Below are 21,107 nucleotides of genomic sequence, written 5' to 3' on the forward strand. Positions count from 1 at the left end.
CCCTCCACCCGTTGCCTCAACGCTCTCCTCTTCACATGCATCATCTCCAGCAACCACACTAAGGCCACCCGCATCTTCCAGACCTTCCTGGACGCACATGGCGCCTAGATATACCACAACCAAGAAGGAGGCGCAGCTCCCGGCGGCGGGCATTCCTCCCTGACCTTGCACGACGCTCCCTGCAGTGGCCTATCTTCTTCAACCTCCCGTTTGAGGCTTGGGGCAGATTCGGCAACACACAGAGCCTTGGGTGCAGCACCAATATGGACGCATCAAGCGTGATAATGGTGGTCGGGCGAAGGAAACAACGGGCGACGACGATGGAGCGGATCTGGTCCGTTGGCACGGGGTCAGAGGGTGGACCGGTGGAGGTGTCGTCGGGCGATGTGAGGCTGCCAGGCGTGAGCTGGTGGGGGAGGAGGCGATGCGATGCAGCAGTGATTGGTGGAAACAGGGCGGCAACAACCAGGAGTGGGCGGTGGCCGAGAGTGAGTGGGTGACCGTGTGAGTTGTGACTGTATGGCATAGGCACTGAGCTAGGGTTCTCACTTCTATTGTATCGGCCGAGAGTGGGCTGGGCTGAATACATTGCATCTATTGTATTAGACAACCCGTGGGCACCAGCGGGCGAAATGCAAAACCCGAGCCCGGACCTATTTGGGTACCCGACCTGCTAAACCCATGGACAAAAATTTAGACTCAAACTCGGACTCGTCGAATGCAGAACCCACGGGTATCAGAACCCACAGATCCAATTACAAGCCCTAAACACACTCACTTGTGTATGTATTATTCCTCTTGAGATTTAATCCCCAAATATACGAGTATATGTGCCGAGTCTATAACTCGAATTCGAGTGAGCAAGTTTCACCATAAGAATCCTAACCAACTGAGCTTGCTCAATAAGCTATAATTTATTTACTCTTAAGAAAAAGGGGGAAAGAAAGCAGATTGGCGATTTTGGCCGCGTCAAAGCCAAAATTTTAGTACGGCACATCCCATGTTCGGTAAGACCTTTTTTTGGTTTGATGAAATAGTTTTGGCTTACCAACATTTCACCATTACGTGGTTTGGCAACCAAACTTTGTGTCTGCGTGGCAACAATTTGGTTTAACGAATGATCCAATCACCATTTGGTTGGACGTCAATATATTGGTAGGGATAATTGCTCAGTTGCCACTCTAAAGAAGTGGCAATTGCTGCTGAGGATGATATGCAGGTCGTCGTGAGTCTATGCATATGGGACAGGGTGGCAAATGAGCAATTGTCAGGTCCTCAGAGTGGCAAAAAAGCGAATGCCCCATCTTGGTATGTTGGCCAAAACTTGAAGTACCTAAATTGACTACACAGTTTTCAACTTTTCATATGCCAAGTTTCTTTGGTTTTCATGTGTTTCATTTGTGCATGAACTAAACATACCCTTTACCACGTACTGGTATCTTCACGCTTCGATCAGAGATGTAACGCAGGTGTACGGTGCAACTGTGTTGCTTGCCCCGTTCAATTTAATGGAAAGGCCACTCTCTTCAGAACCAGAACACGGTGTCGCTGCCTTGCCACTCCCCTATCTGAACCAGAACACGAAGGGTCTATTTAGTCTGTGCATAAGTTTGTCATGCTTAAGATTAGTCATGTTATAGATTTTTAAGTAACTATTTTGTTAACTACCATAACTGTGACAAAATAAGTGGAATTTGATTTGCATGAGTGTGTTTATGCATGATTTTACTTATGACTAACCATTGTTGGAAAGTACAATAGAGTTGGTGTGAGTCTAGGGAAAAATACCTCATTGGATCATCCAGTGCTTGAGATTTTGCACTCACCGGATTGTCCGGTATTAAGGTGAAGTGAGCACCGAGTATTTTAACGCAGAAAGAAAAGTGGGAGTAGTGCACTAGATGGTCCGGTAAGGGCAAGCGACGTCAGCAGACTAATTCTCGTAGAGAAGGTGTAGAAGTGAGTCATGTGGAGATGAAGGCACTGGATGGTCCGGTGCTTATGCCTTGTGCACACCGAACTATTCATCAGACAAATTATTACAAAGAGATTGCAAATGAATGTATGGTGCACTCTTTGAGTAATGAAGTTTATGTTTTTGCATATGTTTGAATTCCCCTCCTTGTAGTTTCTCTATTGGGTTCCCTTGCAAGTTTGCAAGTTTTTCTTTTTTGGTTGTGATTTTTGTTTTCTTTTTGAGCTGCAGTTTTTCCACCTTTGTGAAGTAATTCTTCTTGTTACTAGAGGCATAATGTTCAAATGATTATGTATTTGAGAGTATCTTGAATCCACTTGCCTCTAGATTATCAACTTGGAGAGTTGCTTCTTTCGGTGACTGTCCTTTTGCTTTGTTCTTCATCCAAATTTTATGTTTTTATGCACAAAGACAAATCAAAAGATCTTGAATAGAACATATAGTTCATATTCCATCTGTGGAGTCATGTTGCATTAGAACTTTCTTTCTTGCTTTGTCTTTCTAAAGTTTGTGCTTTTGTTGTGTGTTTTTGAGGAGCGTTAGGTGAACAAGGAGTATGTCATCTATTTCGCAAGAAAGCTGTAAAGCGTCTATTCACCCCTCCTTTAGTCGCTTATCTTGGTCATACAATTGGTATTAGAGCTGATTTGATCACTTATTGATTTTAACCGGCTTTGTGATCTATAGGCAACAATGGAGAGAAGTGAGAAAATTTCATTCTTCGATGGTCGAGATTTTTCGTATAGGAAGGTGTGTATAGAGGCTTATCTCCTAAGTCAAGAAAGTGCAATATAAGAGATTATGAACTCCAACTATGTGATTCCTGTTACTCATTCTTCTCCAACCCAGATTGAATAATATGAGACCAACAATAAGGCTCGCAATATATTATTCACTAGCCTGAGTCGTAATGAGTTTGATAGAGTTCAGCAACTCTGTACTGCTCGCAGGATCTGGTTCACTCTTAGTGTCTTTCACGAGGGCACTAACTAGATCAGGGCCAGACGCCAGAGCATATACAACTAGGAATACCAGATGTTCGTATAGAATCCTAGAGAGTCTTTGGATGCTATGTTTGCTCATTTTGATGGAATTGTTAGCAACCTTAAATCCACTGGTGTTTTTCCCTATTCTGACTACAAGATAGCGATCAAGTTTCTTTATGCTCTTGACCGTAGCATATGGGAAGTTAAGATCTCGAACATTGAAGAGTCACAATGTTACGACACATTAAAATTGTGATGAACTCTACAGTAAGCTCAAGTCCATCAAGATAGCAAAGGCGGCTCGGATCGATCTCGAAAATCCCCTGTCTCAGAACACGATATTGGTTTCCGGACCTAGTGATGGTAATTAGGCTAAAGCTAGTTTTTCTTGTACTAACACTTCACAAAGAAGATTTATTTTGTCTTCCTTGGTTTCTATCATAGAGGAGCAGGTGGACGCACTGAATGATAAAGACTTTACGCTCATTGTGAAGAAGTTCACTAGCTTCTACAATAACAGAAGAGATTGGATGAGAGGGGGTTCTCATGCTTGTTTTGAGTGTGGTGGAACCACTCACTTCAAGACAGAGTGCCCCAAGCTCAAGAAGAAGGAGGACAACGACTATGACTATAACAAGCAAAAGAAGAAGAACAAAAAACCCTTCTTCAAGAAGAACCATAACAAGATGGCCAAGAAGGCTGCCAGGCTCTCAACGACATCGACACCTCTTTAAGCAAGGAGGAGAGCTTGAAGGAGGAGGAATCGCAAGTGAAGGGCAAGAAGAAAGCCAAGGACTTCATCGGCCTTTGCTTCATGGCGGATAACAACGACAACGACAACAACCTCGAGCCTAATCCTTCCGAGGTATTACCTTCTTATGTTCAGCTTTCTATCCAAGTCGATACCTTGAATGATGCTCTTGTTAGCTAAGATAGGTTATTTAAGAAAGCTGTGCGTGAGTTGAAGGATCTTAGGCCTAAGTATGAGTCTGTGTCTACTGAACTTATATTTCTTAGGTCTAGACTTGATAATGAGGAGTGTGAGAGTTGTTTAATTGCCATGGCTGAACTTATTGAGCTTTGAAATGAGCATGCTCAAGTAGCCAGTCAGCTTGAGAGTGTCGAGAAGAAGCTCCTTGAGGAGCAGTCTACGTCTACTCTCTTAAGTGCTTTTAAGAATTGCCCTTTGCTTACAAAGGATGTTGAACTGAAAGACAAGTACCTTAAGGAGCTACAATCTAGATTGGAGAGTGTTGGGTGTTCAAAGGATGTGCAGTCGAACTGTTCCACCTGTATAGTCTTTCATGACAAGCTCAGCTGGGTTAAAGGGTAAGTTCAAAATCTTTTGACAAAGAATGAATACCTCCTTTCTCTAGTGGAGAAGTTCTTAGAGGGAAATAAAAAAATAATTTTGATCTTGGCCAAGACTAAGATATGTGCTGATAATCATGCATCATAAACATCATATTTAATTTTTGAGCAATTTTGTTTTAAGTACTAGAACACCTCATTTTGAGTCAATCGGGCAAGAAAATGAAAATTCAGGAGAGAAAGAATTGAATTTGCACCTTCTTTCTCTAGCATATGGGGCCCACCTAGCTGGTCGGCCCCACCACCTCACCGCCCTCTCTCCACAGCAGCAGCCCCCTCCCCCACATGTGCTCTCTCTCCCTCACTTACCCACCAACTTCCTCTCTCTCTCTCTCTCTCTCTCTCTCTCTCTCTCTCTCATTCTCACTCTCTCCCTCTCCCTCTCCCACCTGCTCTCTCCCTCCCCAACCGAGCCAAGAGAAGAAGGAGAAGCAAGGGGAGGCTATGGAGGAGGTCCCCAATAAGCTCTCCCACCGCAGCCCGCCGAAGCTTGTCCTCCTTGTCAAGCTCAAGCACCTCGGCCACCTCTTCTTTCTCCTCAAGCCATCCACCACCCTCCCAAATATCATCTCAAGCTCTGATCCTTCCCCAACTCTTACGACCGAGCCACAATCTTGCTAGGACCTGTTGAGCACCCCAACCCCATCCTATTTCATTCCCATGGCCGGATCTACCGGCATCGAGCTCAACAATGGCCGCCGCCACCATTGGAGACAATAGTCAAGTTTTGGTTGTTTTTGGCTTATACATGTTATTCTACGTGGTAGAGGAGGTCAAGATTATGCTCTAGGTACAAAATCCCTACCCCAAAAACCGCTGGAATCAATGCCGGAGAGATCCACGGTGAAAATCAACATTTCTAATCTCACCCGGAGGTTCCGGGTGATCTTAGCCAAAAATACTCGAGGGCCCTCACCCGGAGGTTCTCCCAGAAGTTTCGAAACCTAGAGATTCCAACTTGAACCCGGAACATCCGGATTATACTGTTCATCAGGCATTTTTCTTTTTTTATTTTCTTTGCTAAAATTTGTACAATTCATAATAAATTCTCTATAGCTCCAAAAATTATGAAATCAATTTTTTGGTTTCATAATAACCTCCTCTGCCAATTAAAAATATCCTCAGATATGAAATAGTTAATTAACTTTCTAAGATAAATTAATTAGGTTAAGGCTTTATTAATTCACCGCTAATTCTTTACAAGTCCAAAATTGGTGAAATCAATTTTGTTAGTCTTCCTATGACTTTTTCTAACTAGAAAAATGTATCCATGCATTATAAATCATATTTTGTAGCATTTTATCGTATGCTTATTGCGATGCATTCTTTTCTTCAGTGATCGTCGAACCAGAGTGTAACGGGTTTTCATGAAGGGGTTTGACTTTTGATCCCGATTTGAAGAAAAGAAACAAGGCAAGCATCTAAGCATATTTCACCCTTTGATTCAAACCGAATGAAGTCTAAACTGCTTATGTATGGTTGCATATTCAGTGAGTCAACGTCGGGCTTATATGGGTAGAACCTATGTTTGATTACATTACCTCTACCTTGAGTTGTTGTTTATCCATATACTTATAGCCTTGATAATATTGTTGGTGTCTAATTACTAGTCTGTTCGATATGCTTAGCAATGCATAGGTAATCGGTAGAAGTCAAGCAATGGTCCAACCATTGTTCGCGAGCTTAGGAATTACTTATTGTTCACAATTACAATGATGATATTGAGATGTAGGAGATGTGAGGATAAGATAAGATGTGGGCGGTGCTAGAGGTAGTTCAGGAGAGGAGCCTGGATGCTGTAGACTGTTTGCATCGGTTAAGCACCGTTCGTCGGTGTTGTTGGTTTTAGCACTTTTCCGTACCTACCACATACCCAGATATGGGACAGGTAAACCAAGTACCGTAAGTCACCTCATTCATTTGACCTATACGTCAAGATGTGAGTGGGAATGCTGTTAGGGGTGCCTGAGATTATGCCAGTAAGTCATAGTACGCACGTGATCTAGGTAGCCTCCACATTACTTGAGTTAGGAACAAAGGTTTGGGGTGGGTACGTAAACGGTTGATACGAATCATCACTTGTAACTGACGGGTTGTATGGGCGGTGATCTCGTTTCGTGTAGGTACAGGATACTCCCCTGCAGGGTGTAAAATCAATTCAAATTGTTGCGTCTCGGTTATGAGCATGCTTCCATCCATCAGCATCTATCGTAGAGTCACGAATGAGGGGTGATGGTTTGGTATGTTGGGTTGCGGTTGAGATGGTTCTGTTTTCATATATATGTTTATTATGTTTTCAATTACATTTATGCTTCAGTTGGTGTTTACTGAAAAAGAAAGTGGTTATTTGGTTAAGTATAGGTGCTCACACATAGGTCTTAAGATTGCAACCACATATGAAATTACTTAACCTTATGCCTATTCTTGCTAAATATCTAAATGCATAATCTTTGGAGTCGGGTTATTATATGTACCCTATATAGATTAAGTCTTACAAGTACATTCGTACTCACACTGCTATTTCAAGTTGTAGATGAGGAAAGGTTAGCTTCTGGCCACTTCATATCTGCCGATGTCGGTGGCAGGCAAGAGTAGTGTCGTCTACTTGTGTGGTGAGGTATTGGGTGGAGCCTAATGGCATATGGCTCCACCGATCTTTTTGTTGTTGTTAGATTTTAATTCTTCCGTTGCGTAGTTTATCTCTTTTGATGTAAATTGTTATAAATTGTTGAATGCTTAAGAATTTGTAATATAATGGTAATTACTCTCTCTTTCTTAAGCTTTGTTGTGATGTTATATATTAGAAAGACATGTGTTCCGATCTTAGGCACAAAATACGTGCCGGGACTACCGGGATGGTATTCTGATTAATTATTATAGTCATGATTATGTAAATAATAGACTTAATGATTAATTAGAATACTATTTGGATGGTTGTTCACAACACATGTTGACATCAGAGCACCTGCTTGAGGCAAAACAAGCGGCGGCTAGTCACGCTTTGAAAAGCGTACTACAGTTTCGCGGTTTGGCCATAAAACCATGGGGGGACTGGTGAGTCATGTGGTATCATCGCAAAGCTTGCGCCGAGACGAAGCTAAGTCGTGAAGAAGTCATGACCGTTCGATGGACGGAGCGAAAAATAGACCAAAATGCTCCGGTGGTAGGTAGAAGTGTATTACCGATGAGGGGTATATTATGAACAAGGAAATTTAAGGGTCAAGACACCTCTCTAGGCCTAGAAATAGAGGGGTAGTGCTGTAGAGAGAGGTAGATCCAGCTATTTGAGAGCCTAGTGATAGGTTTTGGAGGAGATAAGAGGATAGACTTAGTCTTTGTAATAGACTAGAGCTTTTCTGAGAGAAACAACTTGTAATCCTGAAAGTGCATCTAGACCCCCTATGTGTATTTTGGCTTATTAATGACAAACGATTAAGGGGCTAATGGGTTTGCTGAAGTTATGAACAGGTTTTAAGTCCCATTAGTTAAGTTAAGAGATGTTGGCGTCCCTCAAAAAGAAAAGAGAAGCGACGTGTAGTTACTCAATATGCTTTAATTCATTTCATTTTGAAGTTAAGTTAAGGATAGCCGTACTATCAAGAGGGATGCATGTTGATAGTCTTGAAGGTGTCTCAGTGCTCAAAATATCATTTTAGAACCAAAAGTTGAGAGACACAATCACCCATGAATACAGTGAAAAAGGTTTAGTTGTCTGAGCCCAGACTCTCCGGGTGAACCCGGATACTATGGACTCTGACCAGTTGGTCGGAGCCTTCGAGTGAGACTCCGGCAGAGAGTCTCGGTTTGAGTTTGAGAAGCTCAACTCGGAGTCTTCGAGTTAGCCCGGATACTCCGGTGTCTGGTATGTGGTCGGAGCCTCCGAGTGAGACTCCGGCAGAGAGTCTTGGTTTGAGTTTAAGAAGTTTAACCCAGAGTCTCCAGGTTAGCCTGGATACTTCGGAATTCTGTTTGTGACCGGAGTCTCCGAGTGAGACTCCGCCATAGAGTCTCGGTGTGAGCGTAAGAGCTCAACGCGGAGTCTCCGGGTTAGCCCAGATACTCCAGAGTTCTATTTGTAGCCGAAGTCTCCGAGTGAGACTCCGCTAGAGAGTGTCGGGTAAGCCTTAAGTGCTTAACCTAGAATCTCCAGGTTGGCCTCGATACTTCAGGTTATGGTGTCTCCGAACCCTCCGGAGAGGTTCCAGACAATATTTTTGCCTGGGTTCCCCTGTGTTATCGGGAGTCTCTGGGTGAGCCCGAATACTCCGGGTCAGTTCAAAATACACTGTAACAGCTAGTTTTTTGAAGTGACCTATAAATACCCCACACCCCTCTCTTGAGTAACTGTTGAACCAACTCATGGACAAACACATCCAAAGCCATTCAATAGCCCTCCTAACTCCTCTAGAGCTTTAATTTGTGTAAGATTTGGAGATTAGGTTTTGGAAAGTGATATTGAGTGCTAGAAAGAAAAATCTACTCTTGAGCACTTGAGGTCATCGCTAAGCTTTCGATTCGTATTCTTTTCTCTTTGAGCTTTGAGCTCCTAGACAGCAAGGTATCACTCGGAGAGCACCCAAGTTTGTGGAGTGCCCCGGGAAGTTTATATTACTCTATTTGATTTGAATAAGAACCCTAACTTGATCTTTGTGGTCGCTTGGGAGAGGAAATGGTTGAAAAAGACCGGCTCTTTGTGAGCTCCTCAACGGAGACGTAGGCACCTCTTTGTGAAGTGATCGAACTTCGGGTACAAATCCTTGTTTCCTTTACTTTGTTGCATATTTACTTGTTTTAGTTATTCTTTAGGGGTTTTCCTGATCTACTTGTTTGTGTGCGTGTGACTGCAGGTTCTTGGTGATAAGGTATTTAGACTTCTCTTAGAACCTGTGGTAATTTATAAAATCATTTAGATTTACTCGAAAGTTCAGAAGTCTCAATTTCCTGTATAATCAGGATTATCCGGATAAGATCGGAGTATCCAGGTTCTGTATAACCCGGAGTCTTCGGATTAACCCGGGGTATCCGGATTGAGTAATCTGCTGCAAAGTTTTAAATTTTAAGAAACGCCTATTCACCCCCCCCCCCCTCTAGGCGACATCTCATACATTTCAAATCCGCCTAAAATAGAGCTGACCTATTTGAGTAATGAAGTTTATATTTTTTACATATACATGAATTTCCCTCCTTCTAGTCTCTCTCTTTTGGTTCCCTTATAAGTTTGCAAGTTTTCTTTTTTCGGTTATGATTTTCGTTTTCCTTTTGAGCTATAATTTTTTTACTTTTGTTAAGTAATTTTTCTTATTGTTAGAGGCATAAATATTCATATGCTCATGTATTTGAGATGGTCTTAAATCTCTTTGTCTCTAGATCAATAACTTAGAGAATTGCTTCTTTTGGTGACCGACTTTTTACTTTGTTCTTTATCTAAGTTTTAAGCTTTCGTGCATAGAGATATATAGAAAGATCTTGAATAAAACATATGGTTTATATTCCATTCGTGGAGTCATATTATTTTAGAACTTTTCTTCTCGCTTTGTCTATATAAAATTTATGTTTCTATTGCTTAGCACAACAAGCGTAGCTATCATCATCCTCACCACCGCTACAGCCACCGTCATGGGGACAGGGACGATCTAGCGGCAAGCAGGGTCAAGGACGGCGGTGGGATACTGGACGAGGCGCTGACACCGTGGATGCGGGGAAGAGGTCGAGCGCTGATCCCGATGAGGCAGGGCCGGCCTCCGACGCTCTCGCGCCTACTCCGGTCTGTTGCTATCTCCCGTGCCTTTTGTTGCCGTTGAGTATAGCTGTATAGGTTATTTTCGTTACCCTTTCCTCTTGCTTCAGAAAGTTTCAAGTTAACGTGAATTTTGGTGTAGTTTTTACTATCATTTTTAAGTTTAGCTCACAAGTTGTGCATAAAAGCGTCGTTTCCTTAGGGGATATCATGTCGTTGATTGGGCTAGTTTTGATTAAAGGAACGGGCTAACAATCTGGGTTGGAGACTCATAGGTCAACAAAATCGAATTTAGTTTAGACTGTTATCAGTGAAACTGTGGACATGGCATGGATTTATTTAGGCGTCACCCTTAAGAATATTATTAGGAAAATGCTTTGCTGTTAACAAAAATAGCTCAAAGTATCATATTTTTTATTCATTTGTAACCATTTTCTATCCAAACCTAAACGTACAATGCAATCCTTTTGAAACTTTCCTTTTGTTAACCATAATCTTAAAATTGAAAAGATTATGAGCATGCTACCGAAAATGTCAGCAATTTATGCTGTTGGCATATAGTGAGAAAAAAAATATGATTGATTCTGTTACAATCTCACTGCAGTCTATTCTCTTCTTCATTTGCCAAATTGATGCAACTTATTTTTATTTCGTAGCGCTAGCTGTAAGGTTCGGTAGCGCTAGCTGACAGCAAATTCTTACTAGAAAATTGTAACAAGTTTGACCCAGCTTCCTGACAGAGCTGCAAATGCTTAGTCCAAATTTTAAAAATTGTGGTGACTTTTCAAATGCGTTTATTATTTATATATGTCGATTTTGAAAAATGATATGATCTTATATGTCTGTCGCCCGTTCAGTGGACGCTTAGATAAACAGGAGGCAGCTTTAACATAAAATTACGGCATTCCAATAATCTCAAAATTTAAAATAATATCTAAATAGTCTTCAAAAATTCTAAAAATAAATTATGGTGTAGAGGATGCTATCATCTAACTCACTAAAAACTTCCAAATAAAAACAAGACATGTATGATGAGAAAAAAAGAAGAAGACAAATTTGGGATGCTGAAACTTTTTTTTTTGTTTCCCATTTTATAAGTAATTGTTTGAGTTAAAATTCTTTTGGAGTGCTAGATAATAGCATCCTCTACACCATAATTTTTTTAGAATTTTTATTACTATTTCAATAGTATTTGGAATTTGAGAGCATTGGAATGTAATATTTTTTATTTTTAAATTTATCGCCTGAAGGATGGGTTATAAGTTTATAAATGCTCTCAAAATTCTAAAAACTATTGAGATAGTTATAAAAAATTCTGAAAAAAATTATATTGTAAACAGTGTTATAATCTAGCTCTCCAGAAAAATTCAACACCATAATTTCAGGTATGAAATTTGTCTCTTTTGTTACATGTCATATTTTTGTTTGAAATTTTGTGAAGAGCTAGATGATACTCCACACCATAATTTTTTTAGGATTTTTTATTTCAATAGTGTTTTGAATTTTGAGAGTAGTGATTTGTGTTTTTTTTTACGTTTTTAATCTTGTCGCTTGTTCCACGATATATGAATATATAAGTAGGCGTACAGATCTGCCATTTTCAAAAGGCGTATTTCATATTTTCAGAAATAAAATATAAATAAATAAATAAATCCGGGATTCCTACGTCCTGTCACACACAGCCACGCCACGCGCATCGGTGTTTTGGGCGGGAAACCCCCATGTCACAAGCATTGGGGTCTTGCAGTGGCAGTGACCAACAGAACCGCAACAAAGGGGAGGAGAGACCAAGAAAATGTTGATAAAAAAAATGGTATGACTAGACTTTTTTAAACACCGGATAGTCCAGTGATTAAGGTCATGTCATCACCGGACTACCAGATGAGTAGAAAGAGACTACATGTAGAAAACATGTTCTATGTACAAATTGATCCGGTGAGTGCTCCGGTAAAAACGCCAGACAATTTGGTGCTCATAGCTTAATCCTCGTTGAAAACATGCTCTCTGCAATAATTAGTCCGGTGAGGCACGTAGTGAACGCCGGATTATCCGGTAAGCATATGGACGATTTCTCAGAGAGAATTGCTCTCTGGAAAAATCAGTCTAGTACATGTTCCATTAAATACACCTGAATATCTGGTGAGTTCAAAGGTGGTTTGTGCGGGAAGTTTTGCTCTCTGGAAGAAATCGTCCGGTGAAAGCATTCGTGAAGCGTCGGATTATCCAGTGAATGTAAAAATAATTTTGTGCAGAGAACTTTGCTCTTTGGAAAAATTAGTTCAGTGTGTTATCCGGGGTAGTGCCAGATTATCCGTGCATGCAAATGGGATTTTTTGTCGAAAATTGACTCTCTGGAAAATCATCCAGTGAAGCCTCCGGTGAGTTCATTTCGGCAATTAGAACATCCCATGTATGTTAAGATGTAGTTTAGGGTTCCGGTCGAATCAAACTCACCGGAAGGTCCAGTGTTCAGAAATTTGGTCTTGCCGAAATATACGGTGTTCAGACCAAATCCAAGTCAGTTTGGATTCGAAGATCTATTTGAGTTTCTTTCGCATTTTTGGTCAAACAGGGCGTGTTTAGGGTTAGAATAGAGTTGTACTTTGATTCCCTAGGACCCAAATCATGTCCCCATTATAAATAGTTGAGGGTGGTAGCCGATTGCAAGAATCAATCGCAACTATTGCATCCACTTTCCGTTCTACTTTACTTTTCTGCACTTTTAGGTAGTTTTAGAGTAGTTCCTCACTATTATTTTGAATCCCTACGATTTAGGTGGTAGTTCTTTGTTGATTTGCTCATAAATCATTCGGACGACAATCCCCAAGGTTGCCGGTAGAAATCCTTTGCTTGTTTGCTTGTAAACAAGTCATGTGTCACTGAGAAAAAGCGATAGTTATCCAGGATGGATTCGTGTTGCGTGGGATTGCCAAATCCTGTGCCCAACAAATTGGCGACTCCGTTGGGGAACGACGGCTCTATATCAACACCTTCACCTTGGGTTTCAACGCCTACTTCATCTCCGAGCTACTGCCATGCCATGTCTAAAGAAGAAGAAGCCAAAATCAGCCCCAACAACACCATCTCGCTTACGCTTGGTGAGTTTCCCGAGGAGGATCACCAAGCTATTGAAGCTCAAAAGTGAGAGGTGGAGAAGATGATGCTTTCATGCTATTAGAAAACACGTCAAGGCAAATCAAGAAGGGTGATCCGATGTCTATCGTTCGTGCCAAGCATGAGGTAAAGACCAATGTAAGTGATTCCACTCATGGTTTACAAGAGCACATTACACATATGGTTGATCAATCTTTGAAACATTTGTCAAAAGTCTAGATCATATGATATCTAGTCGTGTTAGGGCTTTCTTTATTGAATTGCAAGATGAAAAAGCTAAAAAAACATCCCCAATTGCATGATTCTAGCACTTATAAGTCAAACAATGATAGCAAATTTCAGCAAGTCCCTTCAGATCCATCAGCACAATTTATGTCACCTTTGCCTATACAACAAGGTATGTCGATGCAACAAACTTATAGCTGAACTAATATGGGTTCAGCCAATATGGAGACACCTTCTTTTAATACATTGAACACTAGCAAACCGGAGGTTTCCTCATTCATTTTTATAGTACCAAGCACTACATCTAGCATAATTAGTTCGCTTCTAGCTAATAGTCGAGCTAATGAAATTTTAGCAAGCATGCCATTAATTCCTTACAATACCGTGGCACATAGTACGCATCCCATGCCTCCATAAGGCACCGACATACCTTATGGTACACTGCCGGATACTTATTTTAATGGACCTTCACAAAATACTCCACATATGCAGCCTATAGTTTCGCACTTTCATGATATGTAGCAACCACAACCTTTTAAGCCGCAACCATATGCTAATGTGCCATCCAATCGGCCCATGGCCGAAACATTTTTGGGGCCTGAAAGCATCAAAGAGCAAATGCCTAATATTTTGAGGACACATTTTGAGGTAGCACATAAAGGTAAATCATGTATTTATCAAAAATCATACCCTGATTATTATGATACGATTCTATATCCCTATGAGTTTAAAGTTTCTGGTTTTGTTAAATTCAATGGGGGGATGGTAGAACCACAATGAAACACATAGGATAATTTCTTGCGCAATGTCGTGAAGCCGGTGGTAGTGATGCTTTAAGATTACACTTATTTTCTTGTCAGTTTTCGGCAATGCATTTACTTAGTTTACTTCGTTTACGCTCAATTCTACTCATACATGGGCACAACTTAAGCAAAAATTTCATGAATATTTCTATACCGGAGACACAAAGTTGAGGTTAATTCACTTGACATCGGTTACACAAATGTATAATGAGTCTATTTTTTAATACATTATGATGTTTAGAGATACTGAGAACCAATGTTTTAATGTAACTCTCTCCGATAGGGATCTAGCTGAATTAGCTTTTGCCGGTTTATATGCACACATCAAAGAAAGTTAGAAGGTAAAACAAAATTAGTTGTGAACCAAGTATTGCAGCGGGCTCTAGCTCAAGAAAACCGTGGCAAAGAGCATAGAAAAGTTTAAAAATTTAGTGAAAAACATAAAGTGGATCATTCGAGTGTTAATGTAGTTGTACGACGATTCATCATATGATGATAGTGTAGACATGTGTGTAGTAGAGTGACCATGAAAGTCTAAGTCTAAGCCATTTGTATGCTTCGCTTCAAAGCCAACTCCACAAAAGAATCAACAAGAAGAGATGAAGTTTACATTTGATGTCACTAAGTATGATAGAATATTTGATCTCTTACTACAAGAAAAACAAATTAGCTTGTCTCCTAATCATGTCATTCCACCACTTGAGGAGATTAAGAAGCGTTTGTATTGTAAATGGTATAATTCATATTCTCATGCTACTAATTATTGCAATGCCTTTCGTCGATAAGTTCAATCGGCCATTAATGAATGACGATTGAAGTTTGCTAAAAATTCTAAGATGAAGCTTGATATTGATCCATTCTATGTCAACATGATGAACTTTGAGAGTGTAGGGAAAATGGCCCTATTATGTCATGTTTGTGATTTTGGTGATTAATAACAACATAGTCAATGAGTCTAACATGTTTGTCAAGAATATATGTTAGTAGGTCTCATGGATGCAATATATGTAGAAGCTACCGAAGCAGGGACAAAGTTTGGTTGAATTATCACTCACATATCTAGAGAAGAGAATATGAGGGCAAATGATTTAGTGAAGTAAGCATCCGGTTATAGAATAAGTAGAGGGATGTTCTTTGTGTTAGAAAGACCGTTGTTGGCTTATGCTAGTGTTTATTTGGCTTAACAGCAAGAAAGGAGTTCGGTTTTGCCTCGAAAATCATATTTGCCTACACTTAGTTATTGGAGAAAGCTGATAATTGAGTATTTAGAAAATCCTAGTTCATCAGTAGATAGAAAGATAATGTGACAAGCTTTAAATATGTGAGGTTGGATAGTAAATTATATCGCCGAACCATAGATTGGTTGCTTTTAGAGTGTTTGGGTTCGAAGCAAAGTAAAATTGCTATGGGTGATGTATATGAAGGTATTTGTGGTACGCATCAGTCGGCTCACAAAATGATTTGATTGTTAAGGAGAGCTGGTTTTTATTGGCTGATGATGTTTGATGATTGCTCTAGATATTACAAAGGATGTGAGCATATCAAGATTTTGGTTATATACAATTAGCTCCTGCTTCTATGTTACATCCTATTATCAAACCATAGCCGTTTCTGGATGGCCTTCAGATTTCATTGGCCAATTTTTCCTTCGTCTTTCAAAGGTCATCGCTTTGTATTGGTTGCTATGGATTATTTTACAAAGTGGATTGATATCCTTCCATTGAAGAATGTGACATATAAGGAGGTAATCAAGTTTATTTTCGAGCATATTATTTATAGATTTGGTATCCCGTAAACTTTAACTACCGATCAAGGTTCTTCTTTTATTTCTCATCAAGTGTGAGAATTTGTCGAATCATTTAGAATTAAGCTTTTTCAATTCCTCACCATATTATGCTCAGGCCAATGGACAAGCCAAGTCAAGCAATAAAACTTTGATTAAGATCATAAAAAATAAGATAGAAAAACATCTGAAAAGATAGCATGAGATTTTTTGTGAAGTATTGTGGGCTCATCGCATATCTAGGTATAGTGCTACCAAAGTTACTCCTTATAAGTTAGTGTATGGGTAAGAGGCTGTTTTGCTCGTTGAGATAAATCTTGACGCATTGAGACTGATATGATAAAATGACTTGTCGGTCGTGGATTATTATAAAGCTATGATAGATATAATAGATGGTCTCAATGATGAAAGGCTTAGAGCTTCGAGAGAAATTGAGAAAGATAAATTGAAAGTAGCTAAAGCCTATAATAAGAAAGTGAAAGGCAAAATCGTTTCAAGTAGGAGATTTGATTTGAAAGACGATTTTACCTATTAAATCCAAAGATAATAAATTCGAGAAGTGGTATCTTAATTGGGAAGATCCTTTTAGAGTTGTAGGAATTGTACCTGGAAATCCATATATGTTGCAATATTTACAAGCAGACAAGTTGCCTAGAGCTCTCAATAAGAAGTACTTGAAAAATTATTATTTGAATGTTTGATAAAATGCTTGAAGAGATAAGTATACATGGCTAATGTAATTACTATCATCCTAAGAAATATAGTTATGCATGGCCAATATACTCATCATCGTCCTAAGAACATATGTACATGACCGATATATTATTTGTATTGCCCTAAGTCATAGCCTAAAGTAGATAATAAGTTACTCATGATTGTAGCGTATAAGAGTGTTTTTTGGTGTGCAAGCTTTACCAAAAAACAGGGGGCATGTGTTAATAGCAAAAAATGACATGATTAGGCTTTTTGTATATATCGGATAGTCCGGTGATTAAAGTCATGTCATGACCAGACTATCCGGTGAGTAGAAAGAGACTTCGTGCATAAAACATATTATCTGTACAAATTTATTCGGCGAGTGCTCCGGTGCAAACGTCGGACTATTCGGTGCTCCTAGTATAATCCTCGTTGAAAATATGCTCTCTGCAAGAATTAGTCCAGTGAGGCATGTAGTGAATGCCAGATTATTCGATGAGCATATGGACAAATTCTCAGAGAGAATCGCTCTCTCAAAAAAATTAGTTCGGTGCATGTTCCGTTAAATACATCGGAATATCCAGTGAGTTCAAATGTGGTTTATGCGGGAAGTTTTGCTCTCTAGAAGAAATCATCCGGTGAAAGCATCTATGAAGCACTGGATTTCGGTGAATGTAAAGACAACTTTTATGCAGAGAAGTTTGCTCTTTAAAAAAATTAGTCTGGTGTGTTATCCGGGTAGCGCCAGATTATCTGGTGCGTGCAAATTGGATTTTTTTTGTCGAAAATTGACTTATGAAAAATCATCCGGTGAAGTCTCCGGTGAGTTCATTTCGGCCATTGGAACGTTCCGTGTACGTTAATATGCAGTTTAGGGTTCCAGCCGAATTAAACTCACCGAAAGGTCCGGTGTTCAGAAATTTGGTCTCACCGGAACATCCGGTGTTCAGACAAATTCGAGTCAGTTTGTATTCGAAGATCTGTTCGGATTTCTTTCGCATTTTTAGCCGAACAAGACATATTTATGGTTTAAATAGAGTCTTATTTTTATTTCCTATGACTAAGACCACGTCCCCTTATAACAGTTGAGGGTGATGGTTGATTGCAAGAAACAACTCAGTCAATCATAACTATTACATCTAATTTTTGCTCTAATTTATTTTTCTACCATTTAAGATAATTTTAGAGTAGTTCCTGGTTGCTATTTTGAATCATTATAATTCCGTGGTAGTCACTACCTCATCAGGAAAAATAGTGCACTATAAATCTTGTTAAACAACTAATTATCTCTATCATCGATTTGCTCATAATTCGTTCGCAATCTCTAAGATTACTAGTCGAAATATTTCGCTTGTTGCTGGTAAACAAGTCACATGTTACAGCAAAAAACGATGGTTATTTCGAATGAATCTGTGTCGTGTGAGATTGCCAAATTCCCGCCCCTTTCACTTCCCGAATCCTCCATCTCTGCCCCGCTCTCCTCCTCCTTTTCCCCTTCGTCTCGCTCAAATCGCCGAGCAGCGGCAAACAAGCCGACGGCGGCGAGCGGACGGGCGGGTGAGGAGGCAATGCCGCCTAAATCTAATAGTGTTGAAGGTATTCAACCCATCCCATCCCTAAGACCATCCCCAACCATATTCCCTTCATTTCGTTCCCTTCTCGATTCTTTTCCCCGTTCTCAATCCTTTTTATTTTCTCTCATCTCCAACAGCTTCTCTTCAAGGGGAATCGCGAAGGGAAATGAGAGATAATCCCGTCCTGAAGGGAATGATCTTGAGAATCCTGTCGTGAAGGGAACCGTGAAGGAAAACAGTTGGAGCGTTAAAGGGAACGAGAATCCCTTCGCGACGAGAATCTCGCCCGCGAAGGAACTCGGCGTGGCCTAACTCCCCTCCCGACCGAAGAAATGGTTTTTGGCTCACAACCTCGACGATTTAAACCATCTCCACCTAATCCATGTTTCTGATGATCTTTACGGCGCTGTTTCTCCTTTTGTTTTTTTCCTTTGTTTTCTTTTTTTGCAGGAATCGTCCTGGGTTTCGTCAATGAGGTGCGGTCTCTCCCCTAAAACCCTAAACCCTTGCATCTGCTTTTGTTTCCGCGATTAGGATTCGATTCTCCCTCCTAAATTCTCGAGTTGTAATCTTGTAGCGCGTCTGCGTTGGGATTGCATGGATGTGACTAGCTGAGCATTGATTGCGCGGTAGTTCATGATAGCAGTATGCTGCTTATCATCCATACTTTCTTCCTGAAGATTCAGGTTGAATGGTTTTGAATCATGTTAAAACACCTGGTCATCATCCTGATTAATCGATGTGTGTCTTTTGCTACTGGCATAACTTTGTTTCTTACAGGCTTTAACATTATTCCGAACGATCATAATTGCCGTTGTTCTCCGATTAAGCAGCTACCTGCTGTCATGTACTGAAATGTAGCTGGCTAGAAAATTGACTCCTCAGCGTGGCTTACACTGTTTTTGGTTTGCCCTTTGCGTTAGATAATTCATCAGGTCTCTTTCCTCCCAGCTTAGCTGCATCGTTTTGGGATTTACCGGAAAACTGCCCCTTGAGTTTGCGACTGCAAAGTAGCTTAGAAATGCTTGCAAATGGAAACAGAAAAATGACGCTTTTGCAGATCAGTTTTAGTCTTACTCTTCACTGTAGGCAGTTTTTTTCCTGTCGGAGATAGTTATTCACTGTAGTCCCTCCCCCCCCCCCCCCCCCCTTTCAGGGATAGTTGTATGTTTCCCTATAGTTGTAGTATGTTTCTAGAGCATTAATTATCATGTGATGGCATTAGTTCTCCTTGGTTACATTGTTCATTTCCCAGTTAACTAGGTGTAGCATCCTTCTGAATTCAAATAAGATGGAGAGGAAATATGCTGTCTTTTCCCTTCAGATACTGTTCTTACCTTGATTTAGCTAAAAATCAACTCAGTTATATTGATGTGCCTAAATAGTGTATAATGACTTTCCATGTGAAACTTCAAATTCATGCAAGCTGTCAAAAAAAAAATAACTACCACACTATTTGGTCAGAGTATTTCAAATTCTCATTTTTATAGTTGATACCATAGCTCTGACACCTTAGCAGCACATTTTCTTCTTATAAGCTCTGGGTATTGTTGAGTTGACTATTATCATGGCTCTGCAGCAAAACAGGCCGTTGAATTCACAGAATGTAGCTGATGCGCTACAGAAGTTTAATCTTAAGAAGACTGCAGTACAAAAGGCACTGGATGCATTGGCTGGCAGTGGACAGATTTCCTTCAAGGAGTATGGCAAGCAGAAAATTTACATTGCTCGGCAAGATCAATTCGACATTCCAAATGGGGAAGAACTCGAGGAGATGAAGAAAGCAAATAACAGGTCGCAAGAAGAACTTGTGGAACAAAAGAAAGCAGTTAGTGAGGTTGAATCTGGTAAGTTCCACTTCCAATTGGTGCCATGGTCTTGTTAATGGTCTATTGAATGCAGTATACAATGATCATAGTTCAGAGATATCTAAACTAAAATCTTGTGGCAGATGTACGAGGTCTGCAGTCAAACTTGACTTTGGCAGAGATTAAGTCGAAGGAGGCTAAATTACAAAGTGAAGTATGTGCATATAAAAATGTTCCTTTTGCACATAACTATGTTCCTTTGTACCTGTTTTAATTACAGACCTCGTATTTGTTCAGGTCCAGGAAATGGAAGAAAAATAAATAAAAAATAAATTGCGGAGTGGTATCATCTTGTGAAACCTGAGGACAAGAAGATAATTGAAGATTCCTTTTCTGAGAAAGTTAACCAATGGAGAAAGCGAATGAGGATGTTCAAGGAGCTTTGGGATAATATTACTGAGAATACCCCAAAAGATCAGAAGGAATTTAACGTTTTTGCTGCATTTCCCTCCGATTCTCTTACCTTTTGACTGCACTTAAGACCTATATGCTTTGATTAAGCATTAAGCACATCAATGACAGATTGTAATTGCTACTAGTTCTTTTAGTTATCACCTATTGTTGGCATTTACACTTTCTATTGCTGCCATCCAACTATCCATGATGCCGATGATCATTATGTCTCTGTGCAGGAAGAACTTGGTCTCGAGTACGATGAAGATGTCGGTGTGAACCTGAAGTCTTACACTGACATGCTGGCGAGTCTCAATAAAAGGCGAAAAATTACCTGATGATGTAGTATGAGAGTATCTCAAGTGGAAAGTAGGTTATGGCAGTTTTACCAGCAACACAGTTCATGGACTCGCGGTTCTACTAATTTTTATGGTTTCTGTAGCTGAGCGTTTCCAGATAAATGATGCCGTCCTCTGCTAATATCAGCCTTTGAATATTCTAGTGGGTAGCTTCAGGCCTTAGCGAATTAGTTTATCCTGCCAGTAATGAGGCTAACAGGTTAATATGACTTTGAACCGGTTG

At 40.1% G+C, this 21,107-nt stretch overlaps 1 protein-coding gene across 1 annotated transcript; it reads left to right on the top strand.

The window, feature by feature from the left end:
* Nucleotides 1–424: 424 nt before the first annotated feature.
* Nucleotides 425–20,699, top strand: LOC133914579 (homologous-pairing protein 2 homolog). Its single transcript, XM_062357660.1, is given in 8 exon segments — nt 425–504; nt 3,697–3,826; nt 9,180–9,194; nt 9,914–10,096; nt 19,844–20,111; nt 20,216–20,286; nt 20,370–20,418; nt 20,421–20,699. Coding segments are annotated over 8 exon segments (978 nt in total). The 3' UTR covers nt 20,603–20,699.
* Nucleotides 20,700–21,107: the final 408 nt, after the last annotated feature.

The sequence above is a fragment of the Phragmites australis genome, chromosome 4 (assembly GCF_958298935.1).
Source record: "Phragmites australis chromosome 4, lpPhrAust1.1, whole genome shotgun sequence".
In the NCBI taxonomy this organism is placed as follows: Eukaryota; Viridiplantae; Streptophyta; class Magnoliopsida; order Poales; family Poaceae; genus Phragmites; species Phragmites australis.